The 26,901-nt window shown below is 44.4% G+C and overlaps 1 protein-coding gene across 3 annotated transcripts; it reads right to left on the bottom strand.

The window, feature by feature from the left end:
• Positions 1 to 1,721: 1,721 nt before the first annotated feature.
• Positions 1,722 to 26,638, bottom strand: LOC115168667 (zinc finger protein 335). 3 transcript variants are annotated; one of them, XM_029724139.1, is made up of 30 exons: positions 26,490 to 26,638; positions 25,202 to 25,426; positions 24,532 to 24,672; positions 23,970 to 24,084; positions 23,719 to 23,802; positions 20,802 to 20,903; positions 20,541 to 20,689; positions 19,221 to 20,337; positions 18,513 to 18,656; positions 18,095 to 18,238; positions 17,620 to 17,875; positions 17,219 to 17,393; positions 16,889 to 17,001; positions 16,629 to 16,647; positions 15,263 to 15,403; positions 15,060 to 15,136; positions 14,665 to 14,825; positions 11,688 to 11,908; positions 11,396 to 11,495; positions 11,132 to 11,220; positions 10,891 to 10,977; positions 9,679 to 10,028; positions 9,316 to 9,442; positions 8,521 to 8,730; positions 7,912 to 8,054; positions 7,611 to 7,756; positions 7,203 to 7,414; positions 6,766 to 6,909; positions 6,465 to 6,570; positions 1,722 to 2,253 (listed from the first exon to the last, which is right to left on the bottom strand). In XM_029724139.1, exons 2-30 carry the CDS (start codon positions 25,424 to 25,426, stop codon positions 2,126 to 2,128), a joined length of 5,226 nt encoding a protein of 1,741 aa, XP_029579999.1. In that variant the 5' UTR covers positions 26,490 to 26,638; the 3' UTR covers positions 1,722 to 2,125. The 3 variants fall into 3 exon arrangements, with proteins under 3 accessions (XP_029579999.1, XP_029580000.1, XP_029580001.1); XM_029724140.1 differs by having other exon boundaries at positions 15,263 to 15,382; XM_029724141.1 differs by having other exon boundaries at positions 23,752 to 23,802.
• Positions 26,639 to 26,901: the final 263 nt, after the last annotated feature.

Here is a 26,901-nt window from a genome sequence, read left to right as displayed (position 1 = left end):
TTCAAAACTGAAACGTCCACTGGATGGTGTGCTCTATTCTGAATTATAAACTGGGTGGGTCGAGCCCCCTGAATTCTGATTGGCTGACAGCCGTGGAATATCAGACCGTATACCACAGGTATGACAAAACATGTATTTTTACTGCTCTAATTATGTTGGTAACCAATTTATGTTAGCAATAATGCACCTCGGGGGTTTGTGATATATGGCCAATATACCACGGCTTAGCGTGTTGTGTCGTGCCTAAGAATAGCCCTTGGCCGTGGTATATTGGCCATATACCACACCTCCTCGGGACTTATTGCTTAAATATATCAGACATTTAATTCCATCTTCTTCTTCGTCTTGCAAGTCAAAGCAGGTATTGAGGCACACGCAGAAAGATCATTTTAAATAATTACAGAGTGGGGTTACGTACCAAATGGCAACCTATTACTGATTTAGGGCACTACTTTTGACCAGGGCTCTGGTCAAAAGTAGTGCCCTATGTGGGGAATAGGGTGTCATTTGGGACTCACACTAGATCAACCAACCTCTCGTGTAACTTTGTTCCTTAAAATGTACAGCAGCCCCTATGATCAACTTAGAAGCAACATTTTAGAATTTACAGAAGATTTTTGTACATGTATTTAACAGTGAGTTTATCTATTTGAACACTGAAAAGACGAGTAATAGCTAGCAGCCACTAAAATCCTCTCTATTACTGTTCCTATCAACTTAGATATCTGAAGATACACCACATGACAAAAAGTATGTGGACACCTGCTCGTCGAACATCTCATTCCAAAAATCCCCCCCCCGTGAGCCAGGGCGATTAGGCTCGCAGTCAGAGTTCCAATTCATCCCAAAGGTGTATGATGGGGTTGAGGTCAGGGCTCTTTGCAGATTAGTCAAGCTCTTCCACACCGATCTCAACAAACCATTTCTGTATCGACCTTGCTTTGTGCACAGCGGCATTGTCATGCTGAAACAGGAAAGGGCCTTCCCCCAAACTGTTTTCACAAAGTGCAGGGAAGCCTAGTGGTTAGAGCACTTTGGCTAGTAACCAAAAGTTTGCAAGTTCGAATCCCTGAGCTGACAATGTACAAATCTGTCATTCTGCCCCTGAACAAGGCAGTTAACTCACTGTTCCTAGGCTGTCATTGAAAATAAGAATTTGTTCTTAACCGACTTGGCATTGAGCATGGTGATCTTAGGCTTGAAAACCCATTTCATGAAGCTCCCAACGAACAGTTATTGTGCTGATGTTGCTTCCAGAGGCAGTTTGGAACTTGGTAGTGAGTGTTGCAACTGAGGACAGATGACTTTTACATGAACTCGGCGGTCCCGTTCTGTAAGCTTAAGTAGCCTACCACTTCGCAGGTTAGCCGTTGTTGCTCCTAGACATTACCACTTCACAATAACACCACTTAAATTTGACGAACTGACTTGTTGGAAAGGTGGCATCCTATGATGGTGCCACGTTAAAAGTCACTGAGCTCTTCAGTAAGGCCATTCTACTGTCAATGTTTGTCTATGGAGATCGCATGGCTGTGTGCTTGATTTTATACATCTGTCAGCAACGGGTGTGGCTGAAATAGCCGAATCCACTAATTCGAAGGGGTGGCCACATACTTTTGTATATATAGTGTATCACAGATAGAGTAGAGCACCGTGTTCGAGGGGATCAGCTTGAGCAAGGCGCTGCCCAGTTTGCTAATCCTGATCAGGTAATGTAGTTGTTTGGGATACAAGATGATTTGTAGTTTGGGGATTGTGTGCAGAGCCTTGCTTTGGCTGAACTTCTTAAACGATAGCTACTAGGGGGCGGCAGGTAGCCTAGTTGTTAGAGCGTTGGGCCAAAAACCGAAAGGTTGCTAGATCGAATGCACAAGCTGACAAGGTAAAAATCTGTCATTCTGCCCCTGAACAAGGCAGTTAACCCACTGTTCCCCGGTAGGCCGTCACTGTAAATAAGAATTTGTTCTTAACTGACTTGCCCTAGTTAAATCAATAAAATAAAAAAAAACGATGTGTCACTGGCTCCTTGTGGTTCCATCACACTGGGCCCTGCACTGCAGGCCTGTCTCTCTGTCCTTTAAAGCAGTGACATCACATCCAACAGCAGTGTCTGAAGGTGATGACGTCATCTCTGCTCGTCGGTGAAGGTGACTACATCATACTGGATGCCCTGCTGATGTAGCAGCTCCAGCTGTTCTTGTGTGGCCTCAGTGTAGACTGTCTGTGTCTGCTGCGTGGCACCATCTGCTATGACTAGAACACAGATAGAGAGAGTAAGTACTGATTCAACTTTATCATCTAGTCCAGGAGTGGACAACTCCAGTCCTCAGGGACCTGATTGGTGTCACAGTTTTGCCCCAGCCCCAGCTAACACACCTGACTCCAATAATCACCTAATCATGATCTTCAGTTTAGAATGCAATTTGATTAAATCAGGTGTGTTTGCTAGGGATGGGGGTAAAAGTGTGACACCAAATCAGGCACCGAGGACTGGAGTTGCCCACCCATGATCTAGTCCTTGATTTATTTATTTATTAATGTTTATTTGAACGATGTACAGTGAGTGTACAGAACATTAGGAACACCCTCCTAATATTGAGTTGCACCCCCTTTTCGCCCTCAGAGGAGCCTTGTTTCCTTGGTGGAAATGGACATTACAAGCAACGTTCCCTCTAAGCTGCGAGCGCACACAGCTCCCCCTGGGACTGCAGCGCAGAAGAAATATCAGCCTGCGCAGAGAAACACGAGACTGAACACTGAACACTCAACTTTCTAGAGTTTTCTCCCTTCGTTAACAGGCACTATCACAGGCACTATCTGATGTGTGGAGACATTTCACTGCAGCTACAGTAGAAGGAAAAGCTGTGTACTTTTGAAAAAACTGTGCCAAATCATATGTGAAGAAGAATGCAACAAAGATGCAGAATCATCTGGCCAAGTGGATAAAGTTCCCTCAGCGCTCACAACAAGCAACCTCTGACAAAAGTCCCTCTAATTTTATTCGAGGTGAAAATGATGAATCAGACACCTTATCGATAGCAACAGCTCATGGTCCTCCTGGAATCAGAAGTTTTTTTGACTCAATGGAGGAACGTAGTCAGAGAAATGCTGATGAATGTCTTGCTCGAGTTGTGTATGCAACTGGTTCACCTCTGATGCTCACAGGCAATGTGTATCGGAAGAGATTTCTGAATGTTCTTCGCCCAGCATACACCCCTCCAACCAGAGATGCTTTATCTACTCATTTGCTGGATGCAGAGTTCAACAGAGTTCAAGTGAAGGTAAAGCAAATCATAGAGAAAGCAGACTGCATTGCAATCATCTCTGATGGGCGGTCGAATGTTCGTGGGCAAGGAATAATTAACTACATCATCTCCACCCATCAACCAGTATTCTACAAGAGCACAGACACAAGGGACAACAGACACACCGGTCTCTACATTGCAGATGAGCTGAAGGCAGTCATCATTGACCTTGGACCACAGAAGGTATTTGCACTAGTGACAGACAATGCTGTGAACATGAAGGCTGCTTGGTCTAAAGTGGAGGAGTCCTAACCTCACATCACACCCATTGGCTGTGCTGCTCATGCATGGAATCTGCTCCTCAAGGACATCATGGCACTGAAAACAATGGATACACTCTACAAGAGAGCCAAGGAAATAGTTAGGTATGTGAAGGGTCAAAGTTATAGCAGCAATCTACCTCACCAAGCAAAGTGAGAAGAACAAGAGCACCACATTGAAACTGCCCAGCAACACCCGCTGGCGTGGTGTTGTCATCATGTTTGACAGTCTCCTGGAGGGGAGGAAGAAATGGCCATATCACAGTCTGCCGATATGGACAGCCCCATCAAGAGGATCTTCCTGGGTGATGTATTTTGGGAGAGAGCAGCCTGAAACTCCTGAAACCTATAGCAGTAGCCATTGCACGGATTGAGGGAGACAATGCCATCCTGTCTGATGTTCAGACTCTGCTTGCAAATGTAAGAGAAGAAATCCGTACTGCCCTGCCCACTTCACTGTTGCTCCAAGCAGAGGAAACTGCAGTTCTGAAATACATCAAAAAGCGTGAAGACTTCTGCCTGAAGCCCATACACGCCGCAGTGTACATGTTGGACCCCAAGTATGCTGGCAAGAGCATCCTGTCTGGTGCAGAGATCAACAAGGCCTGTCATCACTACCATGTCTCACCACCTTGGCCTGGATGAGGGCAAGGTTCTTGGCAGTCTGGCGAAGTACACTTCCAAGCAAGGGCCTTGGGATGGAGATGCAATATGGCAGTCGTGCCAACATATCTCATCAGCCACCTGGTGGAAGGGACTTTGTGGATCTGAGGCGCTTTCCTCTGTTGCCACTATCCTCCTCCAAATCCCACCAACATCACCCGCCTCAGAGCGCAACTGGTCCTTGTTTGAGAACACACACACACACACACACCAAAGCACGCAACAGGCTGACCAATACAAGGGTTGAACAATTCGTGCTTTTTGACCCTGACAACGAGCCATCCTCAACAAGGTTGGAAAGTGACAGTGAAGATGGGGCCTCAGAGTCTGATGTTCAAGAGGTGGACATTGAGGAGGTCCAGGGAGAAGACATGGAAGCCTGAGAGGAAGACAACCAAAGCTTTAGTTTCTAGACTATCATTTTACAGATGTTGAAATGTTTTTGGGAGATGCCATGGATCATTGGGATCATTCAATATTCCCTTTCTTTTGTTGTTCAGTGAAATCATCCCATGTGAAGAGTCAAATCATTTAATTTAAGTTAAATGCGTAACTAAATTATTATTTTTTTCTATTGGAAGGATTTAATAATTTGCAATTATGTCTACTTATGATAAGGTAAAAGGTTTATGTTTCTGTCGCCATATGATATGGTAAATATATCCAATGCAAAAAGCATCTACATTTAAATGGTATTAATATGCATATATTCCCGTTAATTCCCTGGCTTGAATAAGCTAAGTAGCCAATAGGTAGAGGGTAGTATAATTTGTCTGATTCTCTGTATTAATGGTATGGGAATAACAATGCATTTTATTTTGTAAAGTGGTTTCTTACGTCAAACAACAACATTTTCAGTCACTTCCTTGTCTGAAGGACAAGTGGATCAACAGGTTAATGTCAAGTCCTACATGTTTTTTTTCAAAAGTCTCATGGAATGTAGGCTTACATTGAACACCACACATTGGCTGCTACTGTAGGCTGAATGAGAGAACAGCTATTTCCATGTTAAAATGTTATGGGATGCATTTTCTCCATTCTTTTGATGGTAGGCCACTCTAGTAGGCTTACATTATGACCAAATAGCCACAGTAGCCTACTTTACACATGTAAAGCGGGTACAGCCTCAGTGTTCACAGTAAACGCATACTGGAAGTTGCACAGAATTTTCACACCGTTCAAGTTAGCGCTCAGCAGACCTGAAATTTGCTCAGTGACTAAAAACAATTGAGGGAACATTGTTTACAAGGTGTTGAAAGCGTTCCACGGGGATGCTGGCCCATGTTGACTCCAATGCTTCCCACAGTTGTGTCAAGTTAGCTGGATGTCCTTTGGGTGGTGGACCATTCTTAATACACACAGGAAACTGTTGAGCGTGAAAAACCCAGCAGCATTGCAGTCCTTGACGCACTTTAACCGGTGCGCCTGTCACCTACTACCATACCCCATTCAAAGCCACTTAAATTGTTGTCTTGCCCATTCACCCTCTGAATAGCACACATACACAATCCATGTCTCAATTGTTTCAAGGCTTAAAAACGCCCTTCTTTAACCTGTCTCCTCCCCTTAATCTACACTGATTTGAAGGGGATTTAACAAGTGACATCAATAAGGGATTATAGCTTTCACCTGGATTCACCTGGTCAGTCTGTCACGGAAAGAGCAGGTGTACATAATGTTTTGTATACTCAGTGTACAACAAAAACACAAGTCTTAGTACACTTGAGAAATGATACATTGAACCAGATTTAGCTAACAGCTCATTTCCATCTGCAGTCCCCTGATAAGGTGAGCCAGGTGTCCCACCACTGTCATAGATCACATTGTGTAAGTGGAATGGTTGAAGACAGAGTAGTGCTTTGGGAAACAATGCTGTGATGTATGAAGCAGACAGTGGGTTAACATACCAGTCACAGCAGTGTTCTGCAACCTCCAATCTTCCAGATGTTCAGGACTGACTATCTGCTGCTGCTGTTAATACTACACCCTCCTGAACCTCCCAGGGAATACTTTCTTTATGCTACTGTCCTCCAGGCCCTCCCCTCCAGGCCCTCCCCTCCAGGCCCTCCCCTCCAGGCCCTCCCCTCCAGGCCCTCCCCTCCAGGCCCTCCCCTCCAGGCCCTCCCCTCCAGGCCCTACCCTCCAGGCCCTCCCCTCCAGGCCCTCCCCTCCAGGCCCTCCCCTCCAGGCCCTCCCCTCCAGGCCCTCTACTGAAGCAGACAGTGTGTTATCATACCGGTGACAGCAGAGTTTTCAGCAACCTCCACGTCTTCAGGAATGACTATCTGTTGTTCTGAACTGATGGGAAGATACTGGATCTGGCCGTCATGACTCAGGGAAATCTGAAAAGAGAGCCAGGGAAGTTAAACACTTAACCTTTCATCTTACTCTATGTCACAGGGAACATTTAAATTCCTTATCCCAAAATACAGCAGTATTCTTGTTTGTCTGTTTTGGGGGTTGAATATTTCTAGGAGTGATTCTTTTGGGGCTTGATTGTTTTGTGATGGGAGTGTTTTTGGGATCCTCTATCTAACCTGTTGCTCCTGTAGGAAGGCCCCATCATTCTCATATTGGATGATCTGTCCATCTGACATCTGGATGTGGTTCCCGTCTGCTAGCACCACGTACTCCTGGGGTAGGAAGTGTTGGACTCCATCCTGAGAGATGACATACTGGACCTGGGAGGGTGAAGGAGGAGAATTAGACCCCGGGAGGGTGAAGGAGGAGAATTAGAATTAGACTGCTTGTCTCCTGTCATGTGCCGTAACGTCGCCTGGTTATCTCCTGTTATGTGCTGTAACGTCACCTGATTATCTCCTGTTATTTACTGTAACGTCACCTGATTATCTCCTGTTATTTACTGTAACGTCACCTGGTTATCTCCTGTTATGTGCAGTAACGTCACCTGGTTATCTCCTGTTATGTGCAGTAACGTCACCTGGTTATCTCCTGTTATGTGCTGTAACGTCACCTGGTTATCTCCTGTTATGTACTGTAACGTCTGTCCGTCCACTGTGGTGATCTGCTGGATGTACGTGGCCTCCTCCTTGTCTTCCAGGCCCTGTTCCTGGGACAATATAATGTGGTCCTGATCCAGGCCCTGTTCCTGGGACACTATAATGTTGTCCTGACCCAGGGACTTCTGTAGCTGCTCCGGACTGATGGTCTGTCCTGCCTGCAGGGCTGTAACAAAGAGAGAAACAACAGCATCTCAGACAATGGCCAATAACAACATAAGTGTTAACATTTCAAACAAACTGTAGCTGAAACAAAACGTCCTCCAAATGGGATGGATGGAAATAGAGGACATCAGTGATTTATTCACCCAGTGAAATTACCTACAAGTTGGTGTAAACGTGTGTCTGTGTGTGTTCCTTACACTGTAGCATGGCGAGAGCCTCCTCATCACTGCTGACTATAAAGGTCTGCTGCTGGGAGCCTCCTCCAGAATGGGTCTTCCTTGTCGCATGGTCCTGGCTGTGGAGACGCTCCATATGGAACTTGAGGTGGCCGTTACGATTAAACCTGATAGGTGGGACAGACCAGAATGGTTACCTAAGGTGCTTTCAAAACATTTTCTGTACAACAACAAAAAACATTCTATGCTGGCATCACCATCCCAACACTTCATAACAAAGTTTATTCTCACGGCCTCAAGATGCCCTAATTGATTGAATTACCTCTGTCCACAGATCTGGCAGGTGAAGGGCTTCTCGTTGGTATGCGTCATCATGTGTCTCCTCAGGTCCTTCCTGTTTTTAGAGGCAAAGCTGCAGCTGGGGCACTTGTGAGGCCGCAGGTAGGTATGCATGCCCATGTGGGTCTGGGAAAGGAATTGTACATTGATAACCAAATGATAGCATGCTTTGGATAGAGACAAACTGTAATTCACTACTTGGGGTCAATGCTGCCTTTCAAGACCAAAAACATTTTTGGGGGGCAAATAAAAAGTCCCTTCATATTTATTAAAAGGGTTAATCTCAAACTCTTTCCTCAATTTATTGGGTGTGCTCTCCTCACCACCTTCTGAAAACGTCAGACGGTAGAGAATCAATCAATCAAATTGATTTATAAAGTCCTTCTTACATCAGCTGATGTCACAAAGGGCTGTACAGAAACCCAGCCTAAAACCCCAAACAGAAAGCAATGCAGGTGTAGAAGACCAGAGATCCGAGGGGAGGGTCCTTATCTACTCCTCCAAAGCCCTCCTCTAGAGAGGACACAAGGAATCAAGGAAAGATTTTTTTTTTTAGATTTACACCCTGGCTGAAAAATGATAAAAGACCCACCTTGACGTCTGGCCAGGAGGAGGCAGTGAAGTCACAGTCAGGACACTTGAAGGTGGAGGGATCGATATGGGCCCTCTTGTGGTTCTCCATGTCACTGCGGCCCTGGAACGACTCAGAGCAGATACGACAGGAGAACCTCTTTGGGTTGAGCTGGTTCTGGTCCTGGGGGGATCCCACCATGGAGGGGGAACCGGGGAGCTCACTGCTTAGCTGAAGAGAGGGAGATAGAGATGGAGAGAGTGATGGAGGACGAGACAGCAGATTACCTTCTCAGACATCTACAGTTCAACTGAACAGGGATGAGTTTCCCGAGAGTTTCAGAGCATTAACATCATCTTAGATACAGGCACTGTATTCCTGTGGAAACTGTTCTATAACACCCCCTGCTACAGTATGTGGTATTCCTGTAGAAACTGTTTTATAATACCCCCTGCTACAGTATATGGTATTCCTGTGGAAACTGTTCTCTAACACCCCCTGCTACAGTATGTGGTATTCCTGTAGAAACTGTTTTATAATACCCCCTGCTACAGTATATGGTATTCCTGTGGAAACTGTTCTCTAACACCCCCTGCTACAGTATGTGGTATTCCTGTAGAAACTGTTTTATAATACCCCCTGCTACAGTATATGGTATTCCTGAGGAAACTGTTTTATAATACCCCCTGCTACAGTATGTGGTATTCCTGAGGAAACTGTTTTATAATACCCCCTGCTACAGTACGTGGTATTCCTGTAGAAACTGTTCTCTAACACCCCCTGCTACAGTATGTGGTATTCCTGTGGCTGGCTTACCTCTACCTGCTGTAGAACTCCATCCCCCACACCAGAGGTCAGGTAGTACTGGGTGTGTCTGTTCTCTTTGAGTGTTTTTGTTCCCTCCTGCTCTTCCTCCATGGGCTGGGGACTGCCCTCGCCACTACTGAAAACACAACACATTGGAACACTGTGAAGTGGAAGTCAACCAAGTTGATTTATCTCCAAAACTGTTTGATACTTTTTCAAAATGGGAGAAGAAACTTATTTCAGCGCTTCAAAAATCATGGTAAAATATCATCAGGAATGCAAATTGTATAGCAGATCAGAAAGACAGAATGGCGCTCATTAGCTAATGGCCAGTGTGCCGTGTTGGCCAGGTGAGGCCAGGTTCTACTGTACCTGTATCCAGGTCCAGTGCTTTGTATCTCCTGTGTAGTTTGTTCCATCTGTTCCACAACACTGAAGTCATCTGCCCCCTTCTCAGAAGCCTGTTCCATCTGTTCCACAACACTGAAGCCCTCTGCCCCCTTCTCAGTAGCCTGTTGCATCTGTTCCACAACACTGAAGTCCTCTGCCCCCTTCTCAGAAGCCTGTTCCATCTGTTCCACAACACTGAAGCCCTCTGCCCCCTCATAGGCCTGGATGGCTATCTGAGTAATCTCTCCATTCTCATTGGTCCCAGCCTCATAGACCTCCTGGACCTCTTGCACCAGGGTCTCCCCATTCTCAGACATGTGGAACGTCACAACCTAAAGGACCACAGCGGAAATTAAAAAAGGACTATACTTTTTTTATTTAAATTCTTACTATTTTTGGCCACTTTTAAAATGTTATTTAGCCAGGGATATCATTAAAAATAAGCGGGGAGATGGAGAGAAAAGGAAATGCAGGACAGTGGTGTGACTGGGATTAGTACTCACACTCGGGGGTTGGTACTGTATGTGCTTTAGGAAGCGTTATTACCCACTAGACCAGCCTTTCTTAATCCTCGTTGTGCAGTACGGGAGGGGGGGGGACGGACGGACTCTGAAACACATCCTTTTAGAAAAGGAAAAGCTCTCGGTATAGTGTTTTTATCAGAGACCCCATACTGCACAACAAGGATGAGGAAATTGAATCGCTGGCTGGGGTAAGTTTATACAAAAACAATTGAAATCGCAAAAGAAAAAAAAAAGTGTCTGGACCCTTCTATAACATGCCAAATACAAAGACAGAGATTTGGTAAAAAAGAAAAAAAATTCTCCTTTAATCCCGGGGACCAAAAGGGGTTAACTCTTTTTGCTTTTGCCCTTCCACTCAGACACTTGATTCAAATAATCAACTCATCACCAAGCCTTTGATTTCAATCGGGTGTGTGAGAGCTAAGGCAACAACTAAACTTGCATCCCTTTGGTTACCCAGGACCAGGATTAAGAAATTCTGATCTACCGGGTAATGACGCTTCCTAAAGCACATATATACAGTACTAAGTGTGCGTACGAAATTGTGTCTGGACTCTTCTATAACATGCAATTTACATACAAATTGAGATCTGGTTGTAAATAAGCCAGAATTCTCCTTTAAAGAAACATTACGCTACACCAGCCTGAAATAAATGAAAATCAAATAAACCTTTTGGGCTCCCCCGGTCGCTGATGTAACCGCTGTCCAGGAGCCCGCTTTTAGAACCTCAGAGTCCGATGATTTCAACATCTGTACCTGAGGAGTACACACAGACAAACTGCTCATCCGATACACAACCTAGTTTGTCCCAATCATGCAGAGCTGTGTAGCAGACCTGTAGGAATCATTATATAGGTCAGTAGAACAGCAGAGGTCTACTCAATGAGCCAATGTGTGAACAAGCCAGTACCTGTAGTGAGTTTTCCACCAACTGTCTGGCGTTGCTCATATTCAACAGCAGATCCAGAGCATTCTGGGCTGACAGGTCCGAATTCCCAGCTGTGGAGATGGAGAGAGATGAAGTTATTATTGTGTCATGCTTCTCAATGCATTATAAAACATTACCATTGGGCTTGGTAGAGATCTTAGGCCATACGAAAGTGTCTGTTTATCTGTCCTTGGTCACTGAAGAAGGAGGAAGAATATTGAGGAATGAAGACGAAAAATAACTGACCCTGTTCGTAAGTGATGGTGGTGTTTCCCATTGCATCTTGGGAGACTGAGGCGTTCTGAATTGTCTGCATGGCTTGTAGTGTGTCAGAATCCACTGCTACCTAACACATAGGTGGAAAAACAGTCAAACATCCCCTATCCAAAACTATCCATTAGATATTATTAATTCCGAGTTAGTAGCTTCTAATCTTTTTCCTTTAGAAGACCCACTGAAGCCCACAAACTCCTGTTCATCTCTATATTTAGAGGTATATAGATATTTAAAGTACAGTATATCTCTTCCCCAGGCGTACTATTGTATTCTGTAGGCTCGCTGTGTCGTCGTGTTGCTGTTTAAGTTCCTCTATCTGTTGCTGGGTGAAGAAGGGTCTCCTCCTCCGCCTGACGGGCTCCTCAGGGTGCGTAGCGCTCCACTCCTCAAACGCCTCCGGGTGGCGACACTGGACGTGCAGACCCAGGTTCTTACGGTGCTTCGTCATGAAGTGGCACATCTCACAGGAGAACGGCTTTTCTCCTAGAGGGTGAAAGGAGGGCAGATTAGATCTACCATGGGGCAAATATGCTAAAGCAGTGATCCCAAATCCTTCTGCTCCTAGATATTCAACACCTTGAATAGGGGCGGCAGATATCCGAGAGAGGTGAGAAGAGAGCCATCAACCGGAGGGTCGCTGGTTCGAATCCCAGGTCCAGGGGGGGGGACTGGGACTGGTGGAGAGTAAGCCTGACCTTGTGCTACCAACCCCTCAAGGGTGTGTTTGTCTCCAGGGGTTGAGTGGTAAACCCTTGTAATAGCTAGTGAACTAAACTGATCGGGATGGAGAAGATCCTAGTGACATTACAGTAACTCGCGTATGTGTTTGATGGCCAGGTGAGAGACCAGGAAGTCCTCTTTAGAAGTGGAGTATTTACAGTAGCCACATTAAAAGGGTTGAGTCCCACTGCAACGCCGGTGCAATTTGGACTAACCCCTTTTAAACAGTGTGGCTTGTACCATAGGATTTGTCTATTTCTTCCGCATCCGTTGGTACCATTAATCTGTGTGATTAAACGGGGGATGAGCTAGAGAGGTGTTAGTGAGACAAGGGCGAAACCCAAAGGGGCCCGGCGCCGTGTCTTTTTACAAAAAATGGCTGAGAGTCAAACACGCACATGTAACATGTCATATGATGCTCACAAGCTACAGAGCTGTTAGATGGTAAGGGGTTCTTCTACAAAGAAGATCATAAGAAATATCATGGACATAGTGTCTATAATAAAAACTCACATAGTTGCTGTCACAAACTCCACACAGTTGTCACTGACTAGTTGGATTTAATTTCCTACTGAGCAAACAATTTCTGTACTTACAGCATTTATATAAATACATTTTTATCAGGTTTTTGCTTTAGCGTTTTTTTTTATTGACATTTGAATGCAACTGTTTATTAGGGCTGTCTATGACTAAAAATGACTTGGTCGACCAAAAGTCGTCTGTTCTTTCGATCCAACCGATTGGTAGAAATTTAAAACGTGTATTTTTCCATACATATGTCTATGTGCTAAGAAAATAAACCATATATGCATTGAGCTTGTCTGATGGTTAAAGCGCACTGTTTGATGGAATAAGACAAATGACTCAAGAGGGAGCCAGAGAGCAAGATAATCAGAAGAAAAATATCTTTACCCGACCGCCGTCCTCCCGCTCCTATTGGTTTTGGCAGATTCTGCCGTTACTCTCCTGAAATTGCCGGTAATCGGCTACAGGAGGAGTCGGCAACCTTTCTCATGTGGAATGACCATTTATCTTGCCATTTATGGTTTTCATATGCACATTTTCCTGGAACAGTTTCATTTAATTTATAATATCATCTTCGTATCTGAAAATCATTGTCATGTGGTTAATCAAAATGTATATCCAAATCTAAATGAAAAATGATGAACCTAGAAAAGTAACATCTATTGCATTGCCAACTATGTAAAAAGTGTTTAAAGACCAAAAAATGTAAAAAAAAACAAAAAAAACAGTGCAGCCTGCAGGTAGAAAACCTCCTGATAAAAATAAATATCCTATAAATCACATTGGCTGCACATGGCCTGTCTGCAATGAACTTAAAACATTGTATCAACTCTTAACTTGGGTCTGGTCCAAAGCTTGCACTAGCAAACTTGCAACATTGTATAAAATATTCTGGGCCTTCAGCTTTCCTGTGTCATTGAGCTCAGGACAGACACAGCTGTAGGCTATTTGACTCAAAAGATAAGTAATTAGGTAGGTCTATTTTATGACGTTTCCACTGCCTCAGAGCACAACATTTTCCCCTTTAACGCTGAGTGGTTATCGACAGTGGGAGAGAGTTGGAAAGATTTTTCAAATACATTGAGGAACTATTGTCATTCTCAATGGATGTAAAAACAGACTTTGTTTTCTTGCTGTTTGAGGTGAAGAAAACATTACTTTGAGAAGCTCCACAGCTCATTAGTGGTGGTACATTAGACCAATCAGAAATACTATCAGGGCACATTTATATGCCAACATTTGCACACAGGCTAGGTAGCCTATAGGCCTACTTCTATGCGTAATCAGGTGCACGTCCTTACTCAACAAGCGTAACATAGGTTGTGGGCTCTGCGAACAACGTGTCATCTCCGACAATGAGAACGGTAAAAGACTGGAATAATAATACATTGAATGAATTAACAGACGTGAACGTAATCAAACAAACATTGTAGATTAGAATTGATAGGAATTAACAGTAAATATACTACTGGTGATATATGTAATGGAGAATTGATAGACACTAACAATCAAAAGCAAACAATTCACACAATAAGTCATGAAACAATGAACGTGCACAAATTGTCGAGAGAGAGCCCATTCTGGAGAGAGAAGTGCATTGTGCATCCACAATCCCCTTCTTGGACTGTGCCATCCCCGCAGCCTCCACAATGGATTAGTTCACTGAGATGGGCGCGAATAAAACAATCTTGTGTGCCGTAAAAAAAAATATTTCAATAATAATATATACAAAATGTTGGTCGACAAAACAGCCTATCGATCAAACAATTGACCAGTGGACTAATTGGGGTCAGCCCTACTGTTTATGTCAAATTGTTGATGTAGCTAGCTCTGGTTGTCCTGAACAGAACATGGTAAAACACCTCATAGTGAAGCTAAATATAAGGGCTGGACATGCAGATCAATGAAAGTCATAAATGAAAAGACACATTTTTTCCCCCTGGGGTCTCCGGACTGACTGGGTTTTAAGAGTCAGGATTAGGTGTAGAACTCACCTGTGTGTTTGATGGCCAGGTGAGAGACCAGGAAGTCCTCTTTAGAGGTGGAGTATTTACAGTAGTCACATTTAAAGGGCCGGTCGTTGGCGTGGGACAGCTGGTGGTTGAGCAGGAGCTTCTTGTTGTCACAGTCATAGTCACAGAACTCACACTTGAACCTGGTAGACGGACACATGCATTAGACAGGTTACAGGATATTAACACTGTGTAGTGTATGATAAGGAGAAAACATTTTGAAACAGGGAGATACTAACAACTTCACAGTGCAAATTGGTTTTGCTACAGTGTGTAATGAACACCACCCTGGTTTCACAGGACTATGACTATGTTCTGCTGAGACGCTATGTTCTGCTGAGATGCCTAATGAAAATGGCGCTACATCCTGTACTGACCTGCTGTTGTCAACACTCTGGATGTGTGTGAGGAGATGCATCTTGAACGTATATCTCTTCTTGAAGGACTTCCCACACTGGGAAGTCAAAGCACAAACAGATATTTATAAAGATTTCAAAGAAAATCAGGAGATTAAAACTAGAACCCTGATTGATTTGAGTGGATTATTGGAATTGTTAATCAAGGTCAGATGATGTGTTACCTTGTCACACATGTGTGGTTTCTCAGCACTGTGTGTCTTCATGTGTTGAGTGAGTCTCTTCTGCATGGGGTAGACTCTATGGCACACTGGACACGGGAACGACAACACCTTAGATACCTGCTGAGAGTCAGACAGACCACACTGGACACAAGAACGACAACACCTTAGATACCTGCTGAGAGTCAGACAGACCACACTGGATACGGGAACGACAACACCTTAGATACCTGCTGAGAGTCAGACAGACCACACTGGACACGGGAACGACAACACCTTAGATACCTGCTGAGAGTCAGTCAGACCACACTGGACACGGGAATGACAACACCTTAGATACCTGCTGAGAGTCAGACAGACCACACTGGACACGGGAACGACAACACCTTAGATACCTGCTGAGAGTCAGTCAGACCACACTGGACACGGGAATGACCACACCTTAGATACCTGCTGAGAGTCAGACAGACCACACTGCACAGGAACGACAACACCTTAGATACCTGCTGAGAGTCAGACAGACCACACTGGATACGGGAACGACAACACCTTAGATACCTGCTGAGAGTCAGACAGACCACACTGGACACGGGAATGACAACACCTTAGATACCTGCTGAGAGTCAGACAGACCACACTGGACACGGGAACGACAACACCTTAGATACCTGCTGAGAGTCAGTCAGACCACACTGGACACGGGAATGACCACACCTTAGATACCTGCTGAGAGTCAGACAGACCACACTGCACAGGAACGACAACACCTTAGATACCTGCTGAGAGTCAGACAGACCACACTGGACACGGGAATGACAACACCTTAGATACCTGCTGAGAGTCAGACAGACCACACTGGACACGGGAACGACAACACCTTAGATACCTGCTGAGAGTCAGACAGACCACACTGGACACGGGAATGACCACACCTTAGATACCTGCTGAGAGTCAGACAGACCACACTGGACACGGGAACGACAACACCTTAGATACCTGCTGAGAGTCAGACAGACCACACTGCACAGGAACGACAACACCTTAGATACCTGCTGAGAGTCAGACAGACCACACTGGACACGAGAACGACAACACCTTAGATACCTGCTGAGAGTCAGACAGACCTGTACAAATACATCTGGCTTGTACAGACAGACCATACTACTCCTATGGCATAAAAAAACAAGATATCATACTGTGTTTAAAACCTTTATACAGATTCCATAAACCTGCTATGGCATGAAAACAAGATATGTCACTAGGTTTATAACATGTTTTTACATGGGATGATCTGGATAGAAAAAGTCTATCTAGGGTGACCAACTATAGTAACTCAACATTTTATAGATAAAAAGGTGAAAATACTTACAGACTCAGACTTTGTTTTCCTGGGAAAGGATGAAAAATAAGTTACTGGATCAAATGATTTGATTGATGAATTAAAATCGATTAAGTTTTGATCAGTCTCCAGCTTAAAAAAAATAAATAAATAAAAGGTCAATGTGCCATGTTGGTCCTGGTGACGATCACATGTGAATGTTCCACACATGGTGTCAGCAGAAAACATACTGCTCCTGGTTACGTACTGCTGAGTGTATGATTACGTCCTGTGTGTGTGTGTGTACATACTTGTCCTTGTTGTGTATTGCAGAGTGTCTGATGACATCCTTCTTATACACACTGCTGTAGTCACACTCCTCACACTTAAAGGGCTTGTTCCCCTGGTGGTTGAACATGTGTTCCTGTTTAACACAGCAGAGAAAACAGCCACTTAACATTCCACTGTGGTTATTACAGACAGTACAGGGAACAGACCAGGCCTGAGATACAAGAGAAAAACTGAAGACTGATTCAATGATTAAAGAAGCAGTGTAATTCATTTGCAATAAAGATGATGCTGTAATGAAGGCTAAATACATTTGACTGACTGATTGGACCGTATGCCCCGGCCCCACTCACCTTGAGCGAGGACCAGCGTTTGCAGCGGTAGTTACACTGCAGGCACTTGAAGCACTCTGGGTCGTTTCCTTGGTGAGAGTCTACATGGAACCTCAAGTCATCCTGGGACAGGAAGCGAGAGCCACAAATCCAACAGTTGTGAGGCCTCAGGAGCGGCTTCAGAGACGTGTAATACCTGGTGATACACACCGGTAGGAGGAGTGAAGGTATTTAGTTAGAAGATCTCGGGTATGAGGCTACATCATCCTTTCCAACAGTACAGATCTGTGCCGTACGCAACCACCATAGTTGCTGGAAGGGACCATGTAAAATGTTAAAATCCAGGCTATCCCAGGACAGTACGATACAGGTATTCAGAGATACAGTAGCTCGCTTCAAGTGTCAATAACAATGAGTCTTACTTCATGTACTTCTTGTATTTCTTTCTGAGAAACCGCTTGGAGGGTCGACCTCGTTTCCTGGGGAAAAACTCTGCCTCTTCCGGCCTCCCATTAGGTGACGGGTCTTTGTTCTCAGAGTCTGACTGGCTGATGCCGGCTTCCACTGCTTTTCCATTGGCCAAGGAATCTGGTCCGTTTCCCAGGCCTGAGGAACTGGCTTCCTCGGAGCCTTGAGGGTCCACACTCCCGTTACGCTGCTTGGGTGCACCCTCAGCTTCTGTACTCAGCCGAAACAAGGAAAATACAGAGCAGAGTTCATGCATAAGAAACCTATTCAATAACAGCTTAGTGAATGAAAACAGCACACAATTGTCTTCTTGCAGTGATCTTTGGAAAAGCCTTCACTTAAAAATTGAGAAGACGTGCAGAAACAGCTGAGCGTATTGTTCAGTGAATGTGAGTATGGTGAGTGTATTGTTCCTACAGTAGTACCCACCCTTGCAGTTGTAGCTGCCCTCTGTGTAGGTGAACTTCCTGGGGCGTCCCACCCTGCGTCGGGGGCGGTCTGTGGAGGAGCAGGGAGGAGGGGCAGGTTGTCTGCCCCTACAGTCCTTATCTGCTGGGTTATAGTCACTGTCCTCTGGAGAGAAAAGAGGGAGAGAGTGAGTGTGTGAATCCCAAATCGACCACTAGCCCCTACACCCAAGTAACCAACCGACTGCCCAGCTGACCGGCCGATTGACCGGCTAACCGACCGACTGACCGGCTAACGGGCTAACTGACCGACCGACTGGCTAACCAACCAACTGACCGCCCGGCTGACCATCCAGCTGACCGACCGACCGGCTATCGGCTTCTTGTGACAAGTGCTATATACTTATATAAAAAAAAACTTCACATGGATCTCAACGTACCTTCTGAGTCATCGATGGCCCCAGCGTCTACGATGTCTTCGTCCTCTGGCTCCTCAGGCTGTGGCTCTGGTTTCACCTCAGCCTGCTGACGGGCCAACGTATCACTACGCCTGGGCCGACCACGCTTCTTAGGAGGGGGGCCACCTGGAAGTCACACAGCACACCACCAATCAGATCATTGTATTCCATTCAGGACCATCAATCAGCTCAATCAAATCCAATTTTTCCCTTTGGGGATTGATTTAGGCATATTCCTTTTAGTTTCTAGTGGAGCACAGAACCTCAGTTTAGGAGTTAATAAAGCACTATCTCGTTTTATTTGATCATATGCCATACAGGCCTCGTTGGCAGAGCGCACGTTCGGTTAATGATAAAAAGGTTGTATTAGTCTATTTTCCCCAGGGGGATAAATAAAAGTTGTAATCTAATTAATTCAGCTGAGGATACATAGTTTTCATCTAATTATTTCAATTGAGGATGAATAAAGTTTGATTCCATTTGAATTCAGTTTCTGCCCTCAGATGTGTCTAGATCTACGTCTAAACTGAGGATCAATACTAGTGATTCATTCATAGATGACTGCCTCCTGTACTGTATGTTTATGTGTCTTTCTTCCCTCAGTTCTCTCTAGGTGGGATGGGGCTACTGACCTGTGGGTTTGAAGTGCCTGTCTCTCAGCTCGCTCTAGATGGAATGGGGCTACTGTACCTGTGGGTTTGAAGTGCCTGTCTCTCATGTGGTTGATGAGGGTGTCTTTGGAGACGCTCTTGTAGGGACACATCTTGCATTTGAACTGCTGAACGATCACCACCTCCATCATCTCCTCCAGTTCAGCCATGGTGTGGGGGACGGTGACCCCTGGTCCTCTTCCAGCCCCGGCCCCCTCCTCCACGGCTGAAGTTCTAGACCCCCCCACCATGCCGCCCTCCTCTCCCCTGAAAGGACTCCCCAGACTGGGGGACCACTGAGGCTCAGGGGCCCCCTCAACCTCAGGCTCCAGGCGGGAGGAGTAGGTCCCACTGCTGCTGATGTAAGGGCCAGGCTGGCTCTCTGTGCACTCCATAGCCTCTGCTGAGCCTGCTGTGTCTGCCTGGGGGTGGTGGTCTGTGCCTGATCCCACAGTGTCTGCCTCGGGGTGGTGGTGGTCTGTGGAGGAGCCCTCACCTCCCTCCCCTATCCCAGTGTACCGCCCCGGGGAGGCCTCTGGGCCAGTGCTGCTGCTGGTGGTCTCCATGTAGTGGGAATGCTGGGGTTGCTGCTGGTCAGAGTGCTGTGGCTGGTCTGGATCCTGGTCTGGGCCCTGGTTCTGGTCTGGGCTCTTGTTTGGGTCCTCCCTTTGCCCTTCCTGATCCTGGTAGTTGGAACAACCGGGCTGCTCTGAATCTGCAGCAACAAACTCCACATACTGCTGTAGGGTACGGTGACTCTGGGAGTGGTTAGGCAGGGTACGGTGACTCTGGGAGTGGTTAGGCAGGGTTAGGTGACCCTGGGAGTGGTTAGGCAGGGTTAGGTGACCCTGGGAGTGGTTAGCTCTGCTGCTGCTGTCGATGTAGCTCTGAGAGTGCTGTGGCCTCAAATCCTCTTCACACTCCAGGTACACCTCCGTCCCCGCACTGCAGTCCACAACATAGTGAGAGTGGTGTCGTCGAATGCCAGGGGACGAGGGGTTGGAGTCGGCAACTCCGCTACCCTCCACGTACCCCCGCAGGTCCTGGTCAGAGTTGTCGACTACACCGTACTCCGGGAAGCGGGACAGAGACCGGGACGAGATCCTAGTCTGGTCAGGTTCCTCGTAGTCTACATACAAGGAGGACGACTCTCCAGTCTGGTCAAATCAAATAGTCAAACTTTATTTAAAACTGCATTTAAAAATTTAACACACTTTACCGTAGAACGGAATAAAATAAACTGAAAAGCCATAAAGGAGATAAAACAAGAAGGATTTCTAAAATAACAATTAAATCCTTGACTTAAAAGGTGTGTTTTCAAACGTGACTCAAAAAAAACTAAATCGTGTCTGCCCCTTACCTGGTCAGGTCCGTCTACATCTCCACCGCTACAGTCCATGTACTGAGATGCGTGGGAGTGCTGGGGCTGGTTGTCCTGGTCCTCATGGTCCTCATGGTCTGGGTAGTGGCTGCCAGAGGGCTGGTCTGGCTGGTCAGGGTGCAGGTTATCTTGCATGACATAAAACATTTTATGAAAAAAAAGGGACAGCATTCACTTGAAATCTCTATGTTTCAATGTTCTTTCATGGCAACCCACTGGCATACGTTGCATATTTCATACCCTGCATGTCTCCCTGGTCGTGGCAGGTGGAGGTAGGACCCTCTCCCAGAGCCTCGATGGTGATGCGGTGATGGCTGAACAGGGCCGAGGATGACGTGTGAGCTACCATAGGAGAGGGAGAAACCAAACTGGTCAGACCTGGATAACTCTAGTTTTAACTCTGCTTTGTGGAAAGTAACTCTCTGTCTGGGTCTAGTACAAACCTGGATAACTCTAGTTTTAACTCTGCTTTGTGGAAAAAAATTATCTTTCCAGGGGACAAATAGTAACTTTGGAGGTGACTACAACTATTTGAATACAGATGTCAGGAAGTGAATCCTTTTCTGAAACTATTGGATTGGGTGCCTTCAACTAATGGCAGGGCTGTATCTGGAACTGCATGTTTGATTGGCTGTCTTCAACCAATGGCAGGGCTGTGCCTGGAACTGCATGTTGGATATAGAAATAGAATTAATAGAGCACATACAATCTCCTATCCTATCCTGACAGTTATAGTTGATCTACGCAATACATTTCTATCTGAACATTGTGTAAATGTCCATTCTCTTGAATGTCCATTGCCCCAGGTGTACATTATCAAGTCAAACCAGTTAACTAATGATATTTTTGTACAAAGTATAAATAAGTTGTGATGCTCAACTATTCCAATCTGACATTTCTTTAGAGCTTCTGTCCAAAACGCGACATACACACATTCTTCACATTTCACATTTTTAAATCAGAAATAATTGCTTATGAGTGTACCTTCATGTGTGTATGTGTAAAATACTACTGTTCTCAGATTCTTAATTTTATAGATTTTAGATGTGTATTAAAATGGGGTTTTGTTGCAAAACGCTATATATCAATTGTTTAGCTGAAACGGAATGTTTGTGTCCTTTACACACACACAAAACAATGGTTCTAAATAGTATCAGATAGGGGTTCTTTGGCTTGTAACTATAGCGGAACCCTTTTTGGTGCTTTATAGAACCCTTTTTGAAGATTCAATAAAGAACCATTCTCATGCATTTCTATAATGGAACCTTTGATTTGTGGTTGTTTCACCTAGCTATATTAAGATAAATGCACTAACTAAGTTGTTCTAGATAAGAGCATCTACTAAATGACTAACATGTCAAACGTAAATACTTTAAATGCATGATCTCATATTACTGTATTGATAAATGTTTTATTTCAAAAATATCTCATATATACACTGAGTGTACAAAACATTAAGGACGCCTTCCTAATATTAAGTTGCATCCCCCGTTTTCACCCTCAGAACAGCCTCAATCCGTCGGGGCATGGACTCTACAAGGTGTTGAAAACGTTCCACAGAGATGCGGTCCCATGTTGACTACAATGCTTCCCACAGTTGTGTCAAGTTTGCTGGGTGTTCTTTGGGTGGTGGACCATTCTTGATACACACAGGAAATTGTTGAGCGTGAAAAACCCAGCAGCGTTGGAGTTCTTGACACAAACCAGTGCGCCTGACCCCTAAAAAAAAGCCACTTAAATTGTTGTCTTGCCCATTCACCCTCTGAATAGCACACATACACAATCCAAGTCTCAATTGTTTCAAGGCTTAAAAATCATTCTTTAACCTGTCTCCTCCCCTTCATCTACACTGATTGAAGTGGATTTAACAATTGACATCAATAAGGGATCACATCTTTCGCTTGGATTCACCTGGTCAGTCTATGTCATGGAAAGAGCAGGTGTCCTTAATGTTTTGTATACTCCGTGTATATTGATGTCACAAAATGTATCATTTGTAGAGTTCTTTATTAAGTGTAGTTATTTGTCACATTTGACTGTAAAATCAAGCAGTACTACCCATTTCTCTGCGAGTGAGGTGGATATATAACGTTCTGCAACAAAACATGATTATTTGTCTATCATTGAACAACCCCATTCCATGATAAGATGGTGAAAAAACATCTCTTTCATAAGTTCTTTAAACAACAAAAGCTAATTTACTGACATTTCCTGATTTATAGCTTTTTGAAATTAAACTCTTCATTTGATCTACACAATACATTTCTATCTTTACATTCTGTAAATGTCCATCGCTCCAGGTGTACCTAATCAAGTCAAACCAATCAACCAATGATATTTTGTTTCAAAAACACACTATACCATCTTTAAAGGGATAGTTTTTTCAGAATACAAACATGATGTTCAACCTGCCTTGGCTGTGTTTGCTTCTGATTTCTTGACTTACAAAATCATGAAATATACTTATTCCTTTCACTGAGGGAAAGAGGGGAATGTATAACATTTACATTCTGTCAGGATATGTAGCCATCAGGGATGCTATGGGGAGGGATCCTCTGGAGGAGAAGAGACACAGTCTGGTACCAGTCACCATATCAGCCGTGAGTTGGGGAGGAGCGTTGTACTTTGAGGCAGAGGTCAGGTCAGATGAAGTGAGGAAGAACAGATATCACGAAAGGTTCTGTCCAGCAACAGAGATGCATTGGCTGTTCAGACGTGTAGGAGGAGACTCAGCATAGGAGAAAGGGTTAAATATCAGTGCTTGTGTGACTATGTCTATTGTCTGTTCAGCTGTTCGACCCTTTGGCGTGAATAAACTTGATTTATGCTTTCTTAGAGTCCGTCGCGTTCTTACTCTGATATTTAGAACCTAACAGCTGTATTTGATTCCAGAAGGCAGTTTTGGAATGTTTCGTTTCCCTTCGATACTTAAGAGCCATATTTTGTTACAGTTAGCATTCTCACTAACACTTAACATTAAAACACTATTGTGCCTATGTAGAAAAACTAATTTACTTTTGAAGCAACATTTTATTAGCGTGTTGTTACATAATACTTTAGTAATAGCATTTTAATTGTCTAGCAATGAGCGGAGAGTTTTTGTAACTACTGTACACAAGCGGCATTAGTTACTGTAACCTGTGAGAGAAAAGCTCACCATCATCTGATCCTTGTAGTAGCAAATACTGACCCTCACTGGTCTCTGCAGCGCCATCCTCTGCACTGGTCACTGCTATACAACCTGGAGAACAATGATACATAGATATTGACTGTGATGGACAGATTACATTACCTGAATGGCGTATGTTGTACTGACATTGATTGTTACGTTTGTGTCTAATGTTTTATATATTTTCACGATTGATAGGAATCAAATTCCCTTCGGGGAAAATGTTTTCATTCCCTCACCATTCATGATGTCGGGTCCGATGGTAGACTCTATGATCTTGTCTATGGCTGATCCCAGATCAGAGGAGGTGGAGGCTGTCGAGTCAGACACCGCCGCGCTGGAGTGAACCATCACCTGTAATACAATATACGGTATGACGTTTTTTTAAATGTATTTTTAACCTTCATTTAACTAGGCAAGTCAGTTAAGAAATAAATCTTATTTACAATGACGGCCTAGGAACAGTGGGTTAACTGCATTGTTCAGGGGCTGAACAACAGATTTTTACCTTGTCAGCTTGGGGATTCGATCTAGCAACCTTTCGGTTACTGGCCCAACAATCTAAACACTAGGCTACATGCCGCCCCTTCTATCCAAAGCGACTAATGATCAGTGACATTCAACTAAGGTAGGTAAAATAACCATATATCAGTCAATCCAAGTCAAACCTAAAAGAAACACAGCTATTAGCTAAATCAATGCTAGTAAGAAAAGAGTGTAGTACACCAGTAAAAAAAAAATAGGGGGGGGGGGGTACTATGGAGGTGAACCAAGGTGTGCTTGAATATTAGAGATGCTCACCTGGGCTGACCCAGACACCAGGATGGACTGCGTTACAGTGGAGACACTGGTGGACTGGGCCACAGAGGAGGAGTCTGGGAGGTGGACGGTGGCCCTGTGGTGGGTGACATCCGTACTGGAGCTAGTCTCTGGTAGGAACACCTGGAAACAGAAACACGGGTGAGAGGCATGGACATGGAGACTAACTAAAACTTAAGGTCACTCTGTGGATAGTCCCATATAGATGCTCTACAGATAGTTTGTTGACAGTATGACCATCTGTTGATAAGCAACTGCTTGTTATGGTTAGGGTTAGGTTGAGAATACGGGTTAGGGTAAGGGTTAAGTTTAGGGTTAGGATAATGGTTAAGCTTAGTAGATAGTTAGTTGAAATGTTGTTGACAGTTATTGAACATCTACAAACCATCTATTTGGGACTATCCAAAATAAAAGTGTTACCAAATCACTAGAGCCCCTACCGGGACAATCAAACATAGACGTCGTTGGATCCTTGAAAAAGTGCTTTATAAAATGTATTATGATTATCATTACAAACACACATGCTTTAAGTGTATTACTTTTGACTTTATTACACTGTACCATTACACAGATGCTAATGGTTTGTATCTCTTGTATGTTACATAGCATTAAAGTTTGATGATTCTGAACAGTTCAGTGTTGTTGTTCATACCAGGACCCCCTCTGAGCTCTGTCCCACGTGGCAGTCTGACTCTGGGGCAATGCCGTGGTGGTGCTGGCTGTGATGGTGGGATGCATGGTGGGCCGCTGCATCACTGCTGTCTGCAGACATGGCCTCTGAGGACTCCATGCCCATACCGCTCTCCGATGGCTCCTCCATCCCGGACCCTGACGGACCCACATCACTGCTGCTCTCCACCTCTATCTCCCCTTCCATCTAGTATATAAAATATGGTCCATAGCAGAGCTTTTAGAATATAATGTTCATTTTCCCCAGAGGGAAATTCAGTATCCAAAGAGACTGGGTGACATGTTCAGTGTGTGAGGGAATCAAACCCACAACCTTGGCATTGTCAACATAATGCTGTAACTCTTGAGCCATCTGACCCATTTCCATCCTTAGGACAATCATGGTCACACTAGAGACATCTATATTGATGATGGATACCAGTTTTCAACTATCATACATCTATCGAATATCCATCTTCTGGCATTAGCCTATTCTTTCACATGGAGTGTACTTTTAATTGGATACTGATTGTGTTAAATGCCCATATATTTTTTTAAAGAATTGCAGCTTATTGCATATCAGTTTAGATGTGTTTCTCTAGAGTAACATTCGTGAGGGTGCTTTGTTGAACGGACTCCTTTCTGTTGGTCTTTGAGTGTGAAGGTAAACAATGATGAACATACATACTAATGAACATACAGTAGCTAGCTAGCTAGTTAGCTACATGGCTAACTGTAACTTAACCACATTGGACGTGGTTTCTTCTTCTTTGTGCTTAGATAGCCAAAGTGAAAGCCAAGTTTACTAGCTAGTAGCTAAACTAGCTAGTAATAGCAGCTTTGCTAGGAAGATAGCAAGGTTAGTTAGCCAGCTAACTTTCGTTCTTGGATAAGCCAGTCAGATCCTGGTAATATAATACCGTTGACATGAGGTTGCACAACACATGCAAACAAGGTCGGTGGCATAACAGGTCAAATATAGCCATTATTGTCGTTTTTAATTGTTGGCAACTCTAGCTAAACACACCTGGAGTCGAGCGTGTAGCTAATAACGACCCCTCTTTATGATTTAAACAAGCCTAGCTGCCCTCTCTCCTGCCTGCTCCGCCATTTTCCGCCAGCCTTCGTTTTGCATTCAGGCATTATACAACCTACCAAGGCGTGGGGCCTCGAGGGCCTCAGCAAAAAAACAGATCGCCCAACGCTCGTTCCTGAAGAAAATGTAATTAATTTATCTATATAACACGAGATCCTGTGGGATTTTTACTTACCGTGTATTGAGACTTGAATTCGTTTATGACTTAGTAGATACGCCAAACAGTATAAGAAGTTGTACGCGATTATTGCTACTCCATTCTAGTCGGGCGCCATCAGTATGTCCTCGCTTCCTGTTCGACAAACCGGATCTTATTCTGTTTTGCTAAAGTGGAAGCGGCTTTTAAAAGGTGCTCCTTGCAGTTTCATTATGTTAAGGGGACCTCCCCCCCCCCCCCAATTCATCGTATTAAACGATTATATTCAATAAAGAGAATTAAGAGTATATTTAGATGTTTGGGGAATGTATAGGACTATTGTTTCCAGAGGAAGACGTATTACAGAATTTGACTACGAGCAGCGCAGTAATATCAAGTGTAATATCGAGCTTCTTACGATGTTGCGTCAAGCTGCTTCTTACAATTGTAA

This window comes from Salmo trutta, chromosome 30 (assembly GCF_901001165.1).
Source record: "Salmo trutta chromosome 30, fSalTru1.1, whole genome shotgun sequence".
Taxonomy (NCBI): Eukaryota; Metazoa; Chordata; class Actinopteri; order Salmoniformes; family Salmonidae; genus Salmo; species Salmo trutta.
Note: the sequence above shows the minus strand (reverse complement) of the source record. Positions and strands in the feature narration are given on the sequence as shown.